Here is a 19,497-nt window from a genome sequence, read left to right as displayed (position 1 = left end):
TTGGATGGTAGCGTTGGAGTTGCAGGACCCCTATTTTTGTATTCCTGCCTGCCTACCTGTGCTATCTATGGTTTACGGTAGGCCACAAGCACTTTCAATTTACCTTGTTCCCCTTTGGCCTTACCAGCGCCCCTCTGGTGTCCACCAAGATGATGCTGGTGGTTGCAGCTTATTTGCAGAGATCGGGGGGGGCAGTCAGTCTTCCCCCATCTCAACGACTGGCTGCTGAAGGCAGGCTCATCCCATGCTGTTTTCTCCCACCTTCAAATTAAGGCGAACCTTCTGCAATCGCTGGAGGTCACTATCAACATGCCGAAGGCACACCTGACTCCCTTTCAGACGCTTCCTTTTATTGGAGGTGTTCTGAACACTGTACATATTTAGGCTTATCCTCCCGCATGGCGAGTTCAGGATATTCAGGCTGTGATACCGATTTTTCAGCCTCTGTCCTGGATTTCGGTTAGACCGACTCTTAGTCTGCTGGGTCTTATTGCCTCCTTTTGGTGACACATTTGCTGGCACTGCAGTGGGACCTGAAGTTCCAGTGGGCCCAGCACCAGGGGAATCTCTCCAACCTGGTCCAGATCTCAGAGGGAACTGTGAAGGGTCTGCAGTGGTTGCAAACAAACCGCAATTGGGCCAGAGGACAGCGCCTCTCCCTTCCCCAACCAGATCTCATAATAGTGACCAATGTGTCATTCCATGGGATGGGGCGGTCATCTGGGGGAGGTGGCGGTCGAAGGACTCTAGTCTCCAGCGTAATCAGGACTCCACATCTTCCTGCTGGAGCTCCGTGCGATCTGACTGGTATTGAAAGCTTTTCTACCCTCCATCAAGGGAAGGATGGTGCAGGTGTTGAGAGACAACACCACCTCAATGTGGTACAGCAACAAACAGGGCAGGTGGGGTTGTGGCCTTTTTCAAAAGGCCCTGCGCCTCTGGACGTGGCTGGAATAGCAGGGCAGTGTCGGCAGTTTTGCACCCTAGAGTTTCGAGATAGCTCTCGCTCGCTCTGAGATGCTTCTTGTCTCAAGTGGAGTTCAGGCCTTCTGTACGCCTTTCTTCCCATACCACTCCTACCCAGAGTTCTCAAGAAGATCAAGAACGACAGGGCCCAAGTCATCTGGTATCCCAAGCTACTGAGCATGGTCATCGATCTCCTGATCATGCTGCCCCTTCGGGGGCGGGGGGGGGGTAGGAGAGGGAAGAAATCTTCTGTCGCAGCAGGGGTGTGTCCTTCACCTGAACCTGTCCCCTCTCCGCCTTCTTGCTTGGAGATTGAGTGGTGAGAGATGACCCCTTTCAACCCCTCTCCTCCCAAAGTCTGTAACGGCATTCTGGCGGGCAGGCGGCTGTCCACCAAGATGGTATACGCCTGCTGTTGGAAAGAATTGTGGCATGGTGTGTAGAAAAATCGATTGATCCCTTTTTTGCTCCTCTTTCTGAAGTCTTACTCTTCAATCTTTCTTTAGCCCCGCAGGACATTACAATGGGAGCTCTTAAGGGCTATCTGTCTTTCTGCAGTTGCCTGACCAACCATCTCTGTTCAAGTCCCTTATTTTACACAGGTTTCTCAAAGGTCTTATTCATGTATTTCCACATTTGCCATTCATTTTGGCTCAGTGGGACCATAATTTAGTTTTGCCATTTTTAATGTGCACTCCTTTCAAGCCTCTCCACAACTGCCACCTCAGGCTTCTCACACTAAAAACAGCCTTCCTTGTGGCAATTACATATGCCCATTGTGAGCTGCAGGCCTTGGCATCTAAGCCTCCTTACCTTTCAGTCTATCCCAACAAAGTAATGCTTCGCCCAACGGCCTCCTTTCTACCAAATGTGGTCACCCATTTTCATTTAGGCCAATCTATCACCTTGGCTACCTTTTATGCTCCTCCATATCCCTCTAAAGAAGAGGAGCGACTCCACCGTCTGGACCCAAAAAGAGCGTTGCCGTTCTGCCTTGACTGCACATGAGGGATCTGGGTGGGTGACCAACTCTTCATGGGTATGTTGGTGCAAAGAAAGGTCGGGCTGTGCATAAGTGCACCATCTCCAGATGGCTCGTGCTCTGCTTCACAATCTGCTACTCACTGGCCAAAAAGCAACCTCCTGAAGTTTTGCGGACTCATTCCACCAGAGCTAAAGCTGCGTCCACTGTGTTAGCAAGCCGAGTTCCAGTTCTGGATATCGGCCAGGCAGCAATGTGATCTTCTCTTCACACGCTCACCAAACGTTTTTGTCTGGTCCGCAGGCATGGGGCACTTTACCCGTTGAGTCCTGCAGGACTTTCTTGCTTGAAATTAGTTTGCAGACCCTCCTCGGGGGATGGTATTGCTTGGGTATCTAATCACAAGTTAAGGAATCTGCGGCTAGAAGTCTCTATCCGATTAACAAGTTACTTACCTTAGGTAACGCCTTATCTTGTAGACTATAGCCGCAGATTCCCTACCTGCCAATCCATCCTCCCTACTCTGCAAATGGATTTCTAGGAAGAGGGATAATCCCTTTCAGGGCCCTAGGGCACCAGTGGTCAATGTTCTTCATGGCTCTGCGCTTCTGGCATGAAAAGTCATAAAAAGAAGCTGAAGTCAGCGCACCTGGGTAGCTATATAGGTACGGTGACGTTGCACCCGGCATGAACGAGGAGCCAAGTATCGCCAACTACCAGCGCGCAGGGGTACTGCTCACAAAAATCCAGTCTGACACCAGAGGAAATTCACGCGGTAACGAAGCTGCGGCTAGATATTGTCTCTACCAGATAAGGCATTTCTGAAGGTAAGTAAGTTGTTCTTCAAACCCATTTCACTGATGAAGTCTGCGTGTAATTAAATATTTTTTTAATAACTCTTGAAAAGTCACCTTTACCCTGTCTGAAGTTCCTGGAATCTAAATCTACATTTTGCTCTCTTCCTTCTGCCAGCCATTAACGAGTAGTTCAATGGGTGTGAATGAGATGTGAACTTACTCCCAGGACAGGTACAAAAGGCCTTGGGGTGGAGTGGTGGTGTTGTGCCCTTGACAGGATGGCGAGTGAGCTAGCCCCAACGGCTTGGTTAACTTTAAAGAGGCCTGCTCTCTCACAAGCAGATGTAACTAATGCCCAGGCCAACACTCTTTTATTGTCCCTCCAGCCAGACCAATCTCCATCACAGTGGGTCTCTTGTTGACATTGCAGCGTTAGATCCTGATAGTTTCAAGATCTCCTTGATCGGTATTATGGTGAATTTCATATAGCTCACTTAAAAAGAGTAAAATAGAGCTCCAAAACCCTTTGTGTGCATCCACTGTCTGGTTGCTGGAAGCTCAGCGTTGTCCAAAAAGACTTTTGTCTCTTGAGTTTGTCGAGAGTACATGGGCTGCCTAAAACCGGACAAGTGTTAAATGTGGAAGGACTTTAGGACTACCACAGTATTCCCCCAGCCCTCCAAGCCCAAGTTTAAGGCTTAAGGCTAAGTAGTTTGGCCAGCTTGAAAATGCCCATAGTAGGTAGAGGTAGCCCCTGGAACCTTTACCCCCACTGGTTTGAGTGTCCCCAGAGGTTATTTCCACCCACTAGGTTGTGCCGAGCGTAAATGAGACTAACCAGACACCCACTTGAGAACACTCCTGGACCTGTGGAAGATCAGCAGAGGACTCAACCTGCTGTCTGAGATCTGAGAAAGGCCTAGGAGACTGGACCTGTTCTCCCTCGTGTACCCAGAAGTGAACTACAAGGGTCATAAGGCTGACCTTCTTTTAAAGCTGCATGGAAACAACAAGCTGCAAGTGGCCAGATGACCAGTTGCAACTAGACTTGGACTGGTCCTTGCTATTGGCCTCTGTCTGCCAACTGTGGGTCTCAAATTGTGTCCCCGTGTAGTCTTGCGTCACTTTAGAAGTGTACTCCTGTGGTGGATTGAGACTTAAAGGACTACATTAGAAGATACAATCTTTAGCCACCATAATACTGGTTAGTATATTCGACCCATGCTCTTTCGTGGTCAGTGTCAAATTGTGCCTAGATCTTGTGCTAACTCTAGCATTGACTATCGTTGCACTTTGTGCTTCTTGACCCCATTTCTAGTTTAAACTTAAAAATATATATATCCCTAGTTCCCTGTATTGGATTTCTGTCATTTTGGTGTCCTTTTGTGTGTTAAATATTACTCTATTTTGTAATACATCTTGGTATTTTTATTCTTTTGCATTCTGACTTTATTACTGTTTAGGGATGCATAAATACTTTTCACATTGCCTCTAAGTTAATCCTGTCTGCTCTGTACCGTAGTTACCGATTTATTTAGTGACAAAAGTGGTTCACCTGGACAAAGATTGTAATTATTACTTGATTTGGGTGCTTACTCCCTTCAACTAAGAACTACATTTCTTACAGTGACGGTTTTCTTTCACAATACTGCATGATTCCTGTTTCTTACAACTTGCATTTTTCTGCATTTTATGGGAATTTTTGGCCTGATGTATGAAACTATTATGTGGTAACAAATCCTATGAGTCACTAAATCTAAATCTCAAGCTTTGAGAACAATATTGCAACATACAAACAACACATTGCATCTTGTAAAAGTGTTTCAAACATAGTGTGTTTTACAATCAGTATTAATTGAAAAAGAAAAGCAGGCTTGCATTGTGTTTCCTTTTCTTTCAGAATAGGCATGCGCGGTATCAATGGTTTGCAACCACAATTTTAGTCACAACCAAGTATTCAGTCATAGAAGATTGAAAGGGGTAGTAACACATTAACTAATTTGAAGCTGTCTCTGACTGCTAGCTTTCAATTTGTGGCCACTGCGTTTTCCCCAAATGCCTTTCACTAAATGCTACTTTTATTGTTCAAAGCAGTCCCTGTACCTCAAAGGGAATGCTTTAAAAGGGAAAACAAAAAACTGTTGGTAGTCGGGTAATGTTAATGCTAGGATTAATGTCTGCTGTCCCTCATAGGCTACATTCACTGCTGGTCACAAAAGAGGTACTGTTTCTAAAATATTAACGAGGCAGGTGCTTTTGCAGCCTTCTGCGAATGGAAATCTTGTGCGGTAAATCATTGGCAGCATAAAATAGGGCCAGGCCATAAACTGGTTGGCGTGCAAAAACACTCAATTGAGAACTGACCCTAACCACATCAGGACCAAGAATTCAGAATATGAGGTGATTGGTGCTAAAAGTGGTAAGCTGGGAATAGAACTTGAGTTCACAGGGCCACATCGTTCCCTTGACTCAATGAAGTTTTCACCTGCCTGCAATTTATCTAAATTGTTGGATTTAGGCAAGCACAGGTTGATTCAACTTAATTAGTGCCCGTTCTCTACTTGCTCAGTGATTCAGGTAGTAGTTTTCTTCCTCCTCCCTTTCCCTCGTCTCGCATGTTGCTTTCCCCCTTCCTGTTGTTGCTGCTGACACCCTCCTCGCCCACGCCTCCCTTGTGTTGCTTCTTTTTCACGCCTTTTAAAAACATTTGGCACAGCAGCACGGCTGCAGTGCAACATGGCTTTAAAAAAGCTACATGACACTGCATAGTCAGTTTCTTTTCTTAACTTTGAGCCATGTTGCAAAGCAGCTTGTGCTGCTGTGCCACATGTATAAAAAACATTGACTAAGCCAATAGATCTTGCATAGGCCAGACCTTTTGGCTTTGCCAGTGCTTGTTACAAGTGTCCCTCTGGATAGTTGTGAACAGCACTTCACCCGTCTGCTCTTCCTCGGAGTTGACCTGCAATAGTGGCAACTGGGATCATATCATATTAGCAGGGACTTTCTTTATATTCAATGCAGCAATCCTAAATCACTAGAAAGCTAAGTGGACCTTTCTGCAGGACAGAATGCTTCAAACATAAGATAGTGTTTGGGATTGCTAGCTCTGCAGTGCTACTGTTCAAATTAGAGTACATTGTCTTTTAATGGTAACAGAAAAGCATCCGGTCTCCCATTATATCCAATTTAAAACAAAACAAAAAACAGTTCTTGTTGATTTTTGCTGGGTTTTTAAAAAATTGTTCTTGTTTTAATTTTTAGAGGCAAGCAAAATACACAGAAAACAAGCTGAAGGCCATCAAGGCGAGGAACGAGTATGTGCTGACGCTTGAGGCCAGCAACGCCTGCGTCTTCAAATACTACATACATGACTTGTCGGATCTCATGGACGTAAGTTTAACTATTGCCAGGTATTGCATGACCAATCACAAGGCAGCTGCCCTGCAGAAACCAGATTTATTTCAGTGGCAAAATAAACATTTACAAGGTGCAAACCACCAAAGGTATTCTCTGTAGGTGGTGCTTTGACCAACTTGTATTATTAGCACACTGAATGCACTTCATTTGATCAACCTCTGAAGAATAAACCGCTAAGGCTCATCGAACCCATAAACTCAAATTAGACGCAGATCTTTTCAGCACCCTCCAAACCCTGTAAGCTAGTGCTTCTTCCCAAACCTTTAAGAACTGTAATCCAATTTTTAGAACAATAAACTTTTGCAATTGCAACCCACCTAACTGTAATGGACATAGGTGGACAATTTAATCAAGCATTTGCAATGCAATAGGTCTCGCATTAGGAAGGTTTGAGCTATTGGTATTGTAAATGACAAATTTTGTATTTGTTGGTTTTGAAAATAGCTAAATTAATAGCTTTGTCATTTACAATTCCAATAGTTTTAACTTTCGCAAATGTGACACCTATAGCATTTGTAATGCAATATGTGTTGTATTTACGTGACTTAGATGTATTGATATTACAAATAATGGCTTTTAATTTTTTTAAATAATTAATACTTAAAACTTATTGTAATTTATAATGGCAATAGCTTAAACTTTTGTAAATAGCTTTTGTAAAGATTTTGTTCAGTGTATTTGATTGTGACGAAAATCCAAGAACAGAAGTGAAATACTAACATCATTTTGTGACATTTGTAATGAAGCTTGAAACGTTGAGAGAACATATTTAAACCAGTTGTTGCTGAATGGTTGCACAGATTGATGCTGTGGTGGCGCTGAGTGATGTTGTGGTGGCTACAAGTGATGCTGTGGCGACGAGTGATGCTGTGGTAGCGCATAGAGTGAGTGTGATAGGTAGAGGGAGGGCGATAGATAGGTAGAGGGAGGGCGATAGATAGATAGAGGGAGGGCGATAGATAGAGGGAGGGCGATAGATAGAGGGAGGGCGATAGATAGAGGGAGGGCGATAGATAGAGGGAGGGCGATAGATAGAGGGAGGGCGATAGATAGAGGGAGGGCGATAGATAGATAGAGGGAGGGCGTTAGAGGGAGGGCGATGGATGGAGAGAGGGAGGGCGATGGATGGAGGGAGGGAGGGGGATGGAGGGAGGGAGGGCGGGAGGGAGGGGGATGGAGGGAGGGAGGGCGATGGATGGATGGAGGGAGGGCGATGGATGGAGGGAGGGAGGGCGATGGATGGAGGGAGGGAGGGCGATGGAGGGAGGGAGGTCGATGGATGGAGGGAGGGAGGGCGATGGAGGGCGTGAGTGGTAGAGTGAGGGCAATAGAATGGTAGAGTGAGTGCAGTAGAGTGAGGGCATGAGGGCGGTAGAGTGGTAGAGTGAGGGCGGCGTTAGAGTGAGGGCGGGCGATAGAGTGAGGGAGGGCAGGCGATAGAGTGAGGGAGGGCGGGCGATAGAGTGAGGGCGATAGAGTGAGGGCATGGCGGCGGTAGAGTGAGGGCGGCGGTAGAGTGAGGGCGGCGGTAGAGTGAGGGCGGCGGTAGAGTGAGGGCGGCGGTAGAGTGAGGGCGGCGGTAGAGGGAGGGCGGCGGTAGAGGGAGGGCGGCGGTAGAGGGAGGGCGGCGGTAGAGGGAGGGCGATAGTGAGGGCGATGGAGAGAGGGAGTGAGGGCGAGGGAGGGAGGGAGGGAGGGCGAGGGAGGGAGAGGGATGGAGGGAGGGAGGGCGATGGAGGGAGGAAGGGCGATGGAGGGAGGGAGGGCGATGGAGGGCATGAGGGTGGTAGAGTGGTAGAGTGAGGGCGGTAGAGTTTTAGAGTGAGGGCAGTAGAGTGAGGGTATGAGGGCGGTAGAGTGAGGGCGGCGTTAGAGTGAGGGCGGCGTTAGAGTGAGGGCGGCGTTAGAGTGAGGGCGGCGTTAGAGTGAGGGCGGCGTTAGAGTGAGGGCGGCGTTAGAGTGAGGGCGGCGTTAGAGTGAGGGCGGCGTTAGAGTGAGGGCGGCGTTAGAGTGAGGGCGGCGTTAGAGTGAGGGCGGCGTTAGAGTGAGGGCGGCGTTAGAGTGAGGGCGGCGTTAGAGTGAGGGAGGGCGATAGATAGATAGAGTGAGGGAGGGCGATAGATAGATAGAGTGAGGGAGGGCGATAGATAGATAGAGTGAGGGAGGGCGATAGATAGATAGAGTGAGGGAGGGCGATAGATAGAGGGAGGGAGGGAAGGGCGGTAGATAGAGGGAGGGAGGGAGGGCGGTAGATAGATGGAGGGCTATAGAGTGAGTGAGGGCGGTAGAGTGGTAGAGTGAGGGCGGTAGAGTGAGGGCGGTAGAGTGAGGGCGGTAGAGTGAGGGCGGTAGAGTGAGGGCGGTAGAGTGAGGGCAGTAGAGTGAGGGCGGTAGAGTGAGGGCAGTAGGGCGGAAGAGAGGGCAGTAGAGTGAGGGCGGTAGAGAGGGCAGTAGAGAGGGCAGTAGAGTGAGGGCGGTAGAGTGGTAGAGTGAGGGCGGTAGAGTGAGGGCAGTAGAGTGAGGGCGGTAGAGTGAGGGCAGTAGGGCGGTAGAGAGGGCAGTAGAGTGAGGGCGGTAGAGAGGGCAGTAGAGTGAGGGCGGTAGAGAGGGCAGTAGAGTGAGGGCGGTAGAGAGGGCAGTAGAGTGGTAGAGAGGGCAGTAGAGTGAGGGTGGTAGAGAGGGCAGTAGAGTGGGCAGTAGAGCGAGGGCGGTAGAGTGGTAGAGTGGTAGAGAGGGCAGTAGAGTGGTAGAGTGAGGGTGGTAGAGTGAGGGTGGTAGAGTGAGGGTGGTAGAGTGAGGGCGGTAGAGTGAGGGCGGTAGAGTGAGGGCGGTAGAGTGAGGGCGGTAGAGTGAGGGCGGTAGAGTGAGGGCGGTAGAGTGAGGGCGGTAGAGTGAGGGCGGTAGAGTGAGGGCGGTAGAGTGGTAGTGTGAGGGCGGGAGGGTGGTAGAGCGAGGGCGGTAGAGGTGTAGAGCGAGGGCGGTAGAGGTGTAGAGCGAGGGCGGTAGAGGTGTAGAGCGAGGGCGGTAGAGGTGTAGAGCGAGGGCGGTAGAGGTGTAGAGCGAGGGCGGTAGAGGTGTAGAGCGAGGGCGGTAGAGGTGTAGAGCGAGGGCGGTAGAGGTGTAGAGCGAGGGCGGTAGAGGTGTAGAGCGAGGGCGGTAGAGGTGTAGAGCGAGGGCGGTAGAGGTGTAGAGCGAGGGCGGTAGAGGTGTAGAGCGAGGGCGGTAGAGGTGTAGAGCGAGGGCGGTAGAGGTGTAGAGCGAGGGCGGTAGAGGTGTAGAGCGAGGGCGGTAGAGTGCGGTTGTGAGGGCAGTAGAGTGAGGGCGGTAGAGTGAGGTTGTGAGGGCGGTAGAGTGAGGTTGTGAGGGCGGGAGAGTGGTAGAGCGAGGGCGGTAGACTGAGGGCGGTAGAGTGGTAGAGCGAGGGCGGTAGACTGAGGGCGGTAGAGTGGTAGAGCGAGGGCGGTAGACTGAGGGCGGTAGAGTGGTAGTGAGTGCGGTAGAGTGAGTGCGGTAGAGGGTGCAGTAGAGTGGTAAAATTAGGCCGGTAGAGTGAGGGAGTGAGGACGGTAGAGTGGTAGAGTGAGGACGGTAGAGTGGTAGAGTGAGGGCGGTAGAGTGGTAGAGTGAGGGCGGTAGAGTGGTAGAGTGAGCGCGGTAGAGTGCTACTGTCAGTGTTAAGTGTTGTAGGAAACCATGAAGAAGAAATCTAGAGTCGAAGCCTAACCACCGCCCTTCTCACAGAAATAGCATGTTTTACGTAATTTCCAACTCATGTGGATAGAAGGAACACATATTTGAAAGGTTTCTTCTGCAATGAGAGAAACGATTTGTTTCCCACTCAGCCACGTCAAAACATGCAAACAAGTCCCCTAAAAAAAATTACCTATAGATAACTAGGTTTTAGTCAGACATATTGGAAACCATAGAATGACAGAGGAAAGGCAGCGCTGGGAGGGGGGCTGGGCAACCATGCCAGCATTCCAATTCACAAACAGATGGTCCTGTTTATGACCTGCGGAGCGCGTGAAGTGGCTGGTGGCAAATGGAATGAGAGCGGCCGCGGTCCCTTTGATGTTCTTGTCTTGTCTTTATTAGTGGGAGGGGTAGGGGGAGCGAATTCCTGTGCACGCGCCTGGCTCACATGAACTGTACGCGATCTGCACTTGGGTAGACTTTTCGGAAGCCTTACTATAAATCTCGCCTACCATCCCTACGGAGTGGAATAGACGAGACCTAAAAATATATGTGTATATATATATATATATATATATGTAACTAAAACTTTCTGGTAGCGCACTGTCCTTTACAGGCCACACATTACCATTGAAATTGCAATAAAATTTGCACAGACATACAGTTTTCCTGGTAGATCTATAGAACACACAAGTAATAATGTGTGCAAATCTCATTTCAGTTAATATTTATCATTTGTGCATCACCAAGTAAAGTGCCTGATTTGTTTTGATCCTGTTAATATTTGTTTCTGTCGCACTGCTGAATTACAAAAAAGTGCTTGAATTTTGCTTTCTAACTGCTGAATGTGTACAGTTAATTTACAGGTATTTACATTATGTTTGCTGCATTACAAAAAAGACATCCTAGAGCCTTTCCTTTCAAATTCACTATACAGCGGCACAATTGTCACACAATTCACTTTACTTTTCTTTCTAGGACTGCAAAGTGATAGGGGTTTGTAAACATCAATCCCCATGTTAAAATAATAAGCAGCACTTTGACAGAATCATAGGCTGGTATTTGACCTCTGTCTTTGAAATGCAGCAAACGTGACAAGATAAATACACAATTTAAATACATCTTTATTTATTGCTTGGACTTTCATGGTTCCAAACGCAGCTCCACCTCGTATACGCCTTCTAACTCGCTTTCTCGACTCTGGTCTCCAGTCCGTATTATGATGTGGTGGGCGCGAAGGGTTTGCTCTTATGCACTGGGCCATGCAACTATAAAAACGAGAGAGGTCCCTTTATCGGGCTGGTGTGTAGTGTGAACCCCTCTCCCCCCCCCCCCCCCCCCCCCATTTATTTTCCATTTTTTCTTTGTTATTCCAGTGTTCTTTCTCCTTTCCCCGCCTCTGCCCTTCTCTCCGATCCTGTTTTTGTGGCCCCCGGCGGCTGTGCTAAATGCGACCTCCTGGCACTAAAGAGGTTAACTGGTCCGTCTGGAAGAAAGTGTTCCGATGCGCCATCATTAAATCCTGATTAAAAATGCGATTTCTCCAGAGACCTTTCCCATCAAACATTTATCTAACCTCGCTGCGGCTCACGGGCTGACACACTTTTTATGAATATGGCGTTTCGTGCCATTGTAAAATATTTAACGGGTGAAATATGCTGTCATGCTGTCCAGGGTTCTCCCTTTTTCCACCCCCATGGATTTTGTTGATTGCAATACGAAGGTATATTGCAGAATGTAAACAAGTATTTGTTTAAGGACCTATGTTCTTCCAAGCTGTGTCAGTTGGAATGGCGTATAGAGAACGTCAGCCAAAGTTTTCTCTTTTAACAAACAGAATAGCATGTGTATGTATGGGGGGGGGATTGGGGGGGGGGTTGAGGGGGGGGGGGTTTGGATTGGGGGTGGGGGCGGGGGGGGGGGTGTTGGGATCCATGCTTGCAGATTACATGTGGGAACCCTGGCCGGCACATTCACTTTTCATCTCTCCGGTTAGGGCCGGCCTTGTCATCCCAAGAAATCGTAAAATCCAGTCCGTGTTTTGAATAAGCCACAAGTGAGAAAATTATCTTAGGTAAAATTCATGTGCGCATTTGTCTCATTCATATTTATTGTGGCTGTTCCGAAAACCAGGCTGGAGTTTACTGCGGAGATGGACAATGCGCATAGCTCTGATTTTGTGGTTTATGAAATGAGTGCTATTCAGTTGGGGAATATTAATACCAAATACAAAAGCGCTGGAAATAAGTTGGAGTATAATCGTTTCCAGTACTGTGTTTTTTCTATTGAAATAATAAATTGAAAAATAAGAGTTTAGCTTTGAATTGAAATGCACAATTAGGGTCAATTTAATCTACGTTTTAATAGTCTTTCAAAAAATCATATCTATGCAAAATTCTGTCTTCATGTGGGGTGTGGATGTGTCATTTCTGGATCCAACAGTAGAAATATCAAACATACCCTGTCTTTAAAAAAAGGCCAATGGCTGGTGTAAGTACTACTGGAAGTGGTCTGGGTAAGGGAGTCTACTATTCACCAATCACTATATGGTCAAGATACACCTACTAAATCACACAATTTTACACCATTTAGATGAACTTGTAAACACACTCAAATATATCACGCAGAAGAGTTTTGTGTCTTGTTAAAAGATTACTCATCAATGATTTATTTACCTCCCACTGGGGTTACAATCTAACATGTTATCACTAAATTAAAAAGAATTTAAAAAAAAACTCATACATGATTATACATTCATAAAATAAGTCAAAATGTAATCAAAAAAACAGTCGACGCAGCGTTTCGGTGCTTTTTCTCTTTTACACCTTCTTCAGGACTTTACAACATTTTGACTCCATTGTTTCTGTGTTTTATTAAAAAATGAAACATTTTGAATCTGCAGGCTGCTCAGGTTTTTCAGTTTCCTTGAGCTGAACTACTCTGTATCTGAGTATCTCTGTGTTCTATCTGTACGGAGGAGCCACCATCAATCAAAATAAAACTTCTACTGGTTTTTCATACACCACCTTATTGTCAGATACAGAGTAGTTCAGCTCAAGGAAACTGAAAAACCTGAGCAGCCTGCAGATTCAAAATGTTTCATTTTTTAATAAAACACAGAAACAATGGAGTCAAAATGTTGTAAAGTCCTGAAGAAGGTGTAAAAGAGAAAAAGCACCGAAACGCTGCGTCGACTGTTTTTTTGATTAAATTTTGACTTATTTTATGAATGTATAATCATGTATGAGTTTTTTTTTAAATTCTTTTTAATTTAGTGATAACATGTTAGATTGTAACCCCAGTGGGAGGTAAATAAATCATTGATGAGTAATCTTTTAACAAGACACAAAACTCTTCTGCGTGATATATTTGAGTGTGTTTACAAGTTCATCTAAATGGTGTAAAATTGTGTGATTTAGTAGGTGTATCTTGACCATATAGTGATTGGTGAATAGTAGACTCCCTTACCCAGACCACTTCCAGTAGTACTTACACCAGCCATTGGCCTTTTTTTAAAGACAGGGTATGTTTGATATTTCTACTGTTTGAACCCCCCACCCTGTACAAAAGCAGGGGTACCTCCAAACTTTTTTACGTATTTCTGGATCCAAGCCACAGACTGCTGGCGCTCTGTACCCATAGTAAATGTAAATGTAAATGTGTTGGACTTGTAAAGCGCACGGCTGCCCGTAAGCGTCCCGGCGCTGGAGACCGCTGGGGAACCCGTCCTGGCTTTCCCTATGAGATGGTCCCTTCTGGGTATCTCCAAGGTGAAACCAGGCATCCCCGGCGTCTGTGGGGGGCCGTTGTAGAGATGAGGCAAGCTTAATCCCCAGAGTTGCCGAGTGTAATCCCTGGTTAAAGTAGGCACCGAGGCGAGAATTGTCGGGTCCGCTGACCCTGGTCCTCGACCCTGCCGCGTCGGGAATTGAACCCTGGTCCCGTGCCGTTCTCTGCTTCTGGGTCTGCCGCCTCTAACCAGTGAGCCACACCACTCCATAGTGTCCCGGCTTCTGAGACCTCTCTCCACAAAAACCTGACATCGACTGTGGAATCTCCTCAGAAACCTAAACTCCAGTCAGTGGCTTTATTAAAGGTGTTTGATGTGAAACTGACACACTCCAAGGAACCAGTCCCCGTACCAAAGGCAGACCTAAAATGGGACATCAGTACAGGAACTGAAATTATACTATGCCAGCACCACAGAACCACACCCAGCAAGGACATTACCACCACCAAATCTTGCCCAGGGGCTGGTTTGATGTGCTGGCCCCATTGTAAATCAATAACATTCTGCACTGTTGGTGCATCTCGATTGTGGCTTGCCAGAAATTAAAGTCCAAGTACATAAAAAGCCACAAGGCTACACAGTGTGCACTGGGCAGTAGAAGGTTGAAGGCAGGGCTTTAAGCGGGCCGGGTACTGCCGGTGCTCAGCACCGGCAGTACTTAAAAGCAGATGCTGAGATGGGTCCCTATGGGGCTCTCCATTTTTGTCCTCACCCTTCTTCTAAGATAAGTCCAACCTCTTGTCATTGTGCAGGAAAGCAAAGCTCTGGTTTACAGAAATTAGAACAATGACGCCATAAATGAACGCTAAGAAACAGGACATCACACGAGGGTAGCTGATTATATGCTGGTGGCCAAAGACCTTTTAGGTGGGTAGAGCTGAGCAGAAAGCATGAGAGAATCAAAGGAAAGAAGGAATGTTTCAGCGAGTGAGGTTGCAAAAACAGAAATGTGGGAGGTTACATATCTAATTTGGATTAGAGTAGAACTAGAGCAGAGAAAATGAAATAAAGGGGAGGCTGCGAAGAGAAAAATTTTGGAATCTATGGAGTCAAAGGAAGAGTCTTGGAGGAGGAGCGTGTCCATGCCTCATGGAAGAGAGACCTGCTGGGGTAGAAGAAGTCTTGAGTTGTCAAGATATGGTGAATTCTTCTTGGTTGCTGAAAGGGCGGGGGTGGGTGAGTCTGTCACAGGTCGGGGGAGGGGCTTGTCATGTGCCTGGCTCTACCACCACCCTTCAGCCTCTTCTGTAGGTATTATCTAGTTAAGAATCCCCCCTCCACCCTCCCTCCATTCCTCATACCCATCCAGCTTCTGTGTAAAGTGAAGGATGTCTAAATAAGAGAAGAGTTCCAAGCAGAATTGGGAGGAGTCAAAGGAAGCTACTTCCTTCATTAGAAAAAGGTTCCCAGAGTCAGTAGCATGTCATACCTTTTTCCCTTCTCTCATTCCTGCAGTGCTGTGACCTGGGCTACCACGCCAGCCTGAACCGGGCGCTGCGCACCTACCTCTCCTCCGAGTCCAGTTGCCAGCAGTCAAAGCATGAGGGGCTTGAGACCCTGGAGCACGCTGTGGACAACCTGGATGCCAACAGCGACAAGCAGCGCCTGATGGAGATGAGCAACAATGTCTTCTGCCCGCCCATGAAGTTCGAATTCCAGCCCCACATGGGGGACGAGGTCAGTTCTGTTCTCTTCATCTTTCCAAGCTTGTGATTGGCGGAAAACCATGTCTACTTGTCACTCACATCCTCGCACAAAAAATATGTGGGTGCAGGCTACAAACTGCTATGATTGGGGTGGAATTCAGGGATCCAATATCTACACTAGAGGGCCGGATCCATATCAGATTTTCATGATAGCCACTTAAATATATTTTCATACAGTGAAATTAAATGGAAACCATTGAAATAGTCTGTGGTTATCCTTAGTCTGCCATGGGTCTGTTGTACTGGACCCAGCGTGAGCACACTTGTGGCAGAGACTTGTCAGCGCCTTTTCTAAGTTACTTTTAATATTTTCGCCGGCCTATCCCATGGTTAAGTGATGAGACAATGGGGAAAGCATCTCTACTATTGGAGGAAAAGGAAAGTCGATATTGAGCGTATGGACATACATATACCAGATAAATGTTCAGCTGCTGTAATCTGAAAGCAAAGCTTCCAGCTTATCATTGGGTGCATTACGAAGGATAGCAGGAAAGAGTTGTGCTCACACCGCCATAAACAAAGATCTGTGGGAGAGTTACAATTTGTGGCCATATTTGTTCATCCAGTGTAAATGCTCAAAAATCAATACAGTGACAAAATGGACTTGTTTCTAATCTTTTTCGTTGAGCCTACCAGACAGCGCAAGCTTGCAGGCTTACCAAGGACGTACAGAGGTTTGCAACCTTTGGTTGGTTTACTGTCACTCTTATTTGCTTGCTTTGTAAAGGATGGCTGACATGTTGATTCGTCCCCATCCCCTCGCCAACCCACTCCGTCTTTTGTTAAAACGTACTTTTTTAAAGCAGTTTCACACTAAGCTTTAAAAGCGTGCTTTTGTACTACTTTTTGTTTTTTGTTTACCTGTCCATCTCAGATTGGTAGATAAAAACAGATAGATATATATATCCATTTGTAAACTGTGCATTCATGGTGAACTAGTGCGTGCGCCGCCAACATAACCCGGTGGCCACATCACATCTTTTACAGCATGGCTAAAAAAACATTGGCAAAGCCATTAGGTCTTTTTTATAAGCGAGACCTATTTGCTTTGCCAATGCTTGTTTGCGTATTACTTGATTTTTGTTGTCGTTTTTTTAATAATCTGATTTTCTCTGTTTTCAAATTGCAAGTCAACCCACTGTTGTTAATCCCCCGCACTGACATTATTGATGCTGCAGGACTACACTTTTTCTAAATAGACAGAGCGGCAAAGCTTTCCTGTTTCCATCTTCGGATGGACTCTGAATGCAGGACAGTATTTAATATTCTGCCTGGTGACTGTTTCCTTAAGCGACCTATACATTGAAGACCATATCGTCCTTCCTCCAACGTTCTGTGGTCTACCCCGCTATAGTCTGAGGCGGCAATGGACGTACATTGGCCTTTGCTTCAGCCTTCTCCACAGTGGGCCTGTCTGCTAGGTTCAGTGAGAGCTCAGCCTGACCATGCGAGTTAGAGATGCACCCTGGTGTTGTCTTTTACCCCTTGACCTGTAAACATGGAGTGTATATTTGATGACCAGTTAAATTCCAGTGCATCGCGCTTAGAAAGGGGTTATCATGCAGTGAGCTTCAGAGAAGTATTACAAGTACCTTATTCACAATCCCTGTCCTGCGCGCTCGGTGTAAGGTATCCCCAGTCATGGCATGTGTCTTTTCTCAATAGCTCATGTATGCGCCCTTGGCATGTCTGGATATGCATGCCCCTCTGTAATGCAGAAGGACTGGACCTTCACCATCTACTCGGGCCAGCAGCTAAGCCAGGTTGAGTTGACATGGCTTCATGACAGGAGTGCTCTGTAAGGAAAGCTCCTTTTCCTCCTTTCGAAGCTCAGAATACAAGCCCCCATTGCTCGTGATCTGTTATCATATGCGTGATCGCCACATTCACTTCAAGGTGGGCAGAAGGACCTCTGGACTTCAGCCCCCTCGCGATTGGGACTGGTGGCAAGCCCTGGGATCCTTTACCCTTTCATTCCCATAAGAGTTACGTCTCCTCATATCTAGGCTGGCAGGCTTACTCAAGCGGTTTTTGAGAATCGGAACTCTTACTCCGGCCCTTGTGTGTTTCAGTCCATGTTTTGGTTCTCTTGAAAAATGTATTTCTCTGTGTGGGGGCTGATGTATGATGTTGTCTTATGATTTGGCTTTTATATGGTCAATCATTTGACTGCATGCTGGTTTTTTTTTTAATACTCTTTACGACGGGAGGTTTTTGCTCAAATGAAAAAACTTTTAAGTAAGACTCTTACGCGTAATCACTACACCCGTTCAGAAACCGAAAGTACCCATTGTGATGATATACCATTACCATCTTTGGTAATAGTCAGTATATCTATGCATGAACCACTTGAAGTTATTGTAACAATTGCATACAAAAGAAAACTAAGCCTGGCCATAAACTACAGAAAATACTAGGGATAAAGCAGGTATATCTAGAGACCCTGGTGAGTTGCACTGGAGAAAGGGCTCTGACAGTGAAATGGGCGGAGCGGAAAATCCTTCTTTTGGTTAAAGATTCGAAAACCATAAAACACCATATGGATACTATATGGTTGATTGGTTAGTTTAACTGATATGCTTTCGATTGTCCAACAAGTAATAGTTAGACACTTTGCCTTATGGGGCAGTTGTCGTATAGCTTCCTTTGGGAGATGGGTGGAGGCTCAGTGCTTCCAGGTATATGCATCATTACCATGCTCTAATGACCACTTAGCTATGATCGTCCATGATGGGGGAAAGACCACTTGGTAATCTGCGCTCTCGTCATTGCACGTGTTGCCCTGGGATCTCAAAGGATTTTGGCATAGAATACCCGCTACTCTTGCCAGTCTGTCTGACTCTCCAGAAGATCTGAATGCGAGAGCAAGGACTTCGAAGAAAACACTATACTATCAAAACAAAGTACCCCCAAAAAAACATTTTTTTGAAAAGTTTATTTCCTTATATGATGTCCTTTGGGTTAGGCTGTCTGTGTTGGTAAATGCACATGAATTTGAAAGGATAGGGTTGGATTAATTTGATTAATTAAGAAGCTGGTTAGTCGGGTTTGGTCACAAATTTGTTTTGCTGCGAATGACGCACTACATTTCACCTAAATTATACATTCAGTTTGAAGAAGCGCAAAACAAATCGATTCACTAAAAGCAATTGATTCCGAACAAAACGAATTTGTTTTGTCATTAATTGATTTTTTTCGTGATAATCAAATTGACTTGAAAAATGTATTTAGTGTTTTGATAACGCACAAATTGTCTAGTTACAAGAGAAGCTATTCAATAATCAAAATCTAATGGAAAAACCTTTTGTGGTACACAGTGAAACAAAGCAGCAGATTTCGAGTGCATCTGATAAGAAAAAAATGCGAAGACTCTTTATTAACAAAAGAAAAAAAACCTGAAAAAAAGACCTTAAAGCCGAGCTTCCCCAGCTCGGTGAGCGTGTTCTACTGCGTGGCTGTGTTTGCCCGGAAATTTGATGTTTTCTTATTCCCCCTTCGGTCACGAGGGGGGAGGGGGTTGGAGTAGTAGGGGATCTTTTGTTTTTTCTGGAGTAGGAAGAGTTGCTTCTTGGATGTGAACTTTACATTCATCAGTCTTTCTTGCTTGTAAACAACGCTGGTTTGAAAATAGTTTCTAAAAGATGCTCCGGGGGAAAGATTTGCAAGGTTTTTGCAAATATACATTTTTATAACTGTACAAGTGATCCCAGGCCCAGACTGTTATATCTGCATGCGGACAAACGCTGGTCCAGAGGGAGTAGTGTTAAACCAGGCCCCCGGACAGGACCACATATATCTTCCCTGTTGAGTAAAATGTGGTAATCTGTAAAGGCATGTCTTTAAATACTTGATGACTGTCTTGCAAATAGTTGTCTTCTTTCAATCTGAGCTTTTAAAGGGAAATTCGGGTTGAAAAATATGAAATGGCGCAACTTTCAGTTGCTCTTTATACATTTTTTTCGAACCCCATCGAGGTTCATAATGAATCATTAAGCTTCACTGGTACAGGGACTGTAACTATTGCGTCAACCTGTGTGACATCTCGTGGTTATAAACCAGAACTAACCCTCTTTAAACCACTTCCTCCAAATGCCGTGGGGTGTTTGAGGTTTGGGTGATACCAAGCTTCATAGCCAATGTTAT

The 19,497-nt window shown here is 46.1% G+C and overlaps 1 protein-coding gene across 4 annotated transcripts in view; it reads left to right on the top strand.

Annotated features, from left to right (window-relative positions):
* Nucleotides 1-19,497, top strand: part of SRGAP2 (SLIT-ROBO Rho GTPase activating protein 2) — a 532,947-nt gene that overhangs the window by 306,898 nt on the left and 206,552 nt on the right. For all 4 annotated transcript variants that reach the window (XM_078644579.1, XM_078644580.1, XM_078644582.1 and 1 more), the window contains 2 exons: nucleotides 6,010-6,138; nucleotides 15,104-15,325. In XM_078644579.1, coding sequence (XP_078500705.1) covers nucleotides 6,010-6,138; nucleotides 15,104-15,325 — 351 coding nt within the window. The remainder of the gene's footprint in view (nucleotides 1-6,009; nucleotides 6,139-15,103; nucleotides 15,326-19,497) is intronic.

Source organism: Lissotriton helveticus, chromosome 5_1, assembly GCF_964261635.1.
Source record: "Lissotriton helveticus chromosome 5_1, aLisHel1.1, whole genome shotgun sequence".
Taxonomy (NCBI): domain Eukaryota; kingdom Metazoa; phylum Chordata; class Amphibia; order Caudata; family Salamandridae; genus Lissotriton; species Lissotriton helveticus.
The sequence above is the reverse complement of the archived record's forward strand: the minus strand, read 5'-3'. Positions and strand labels throughout refer to the sequence as shown.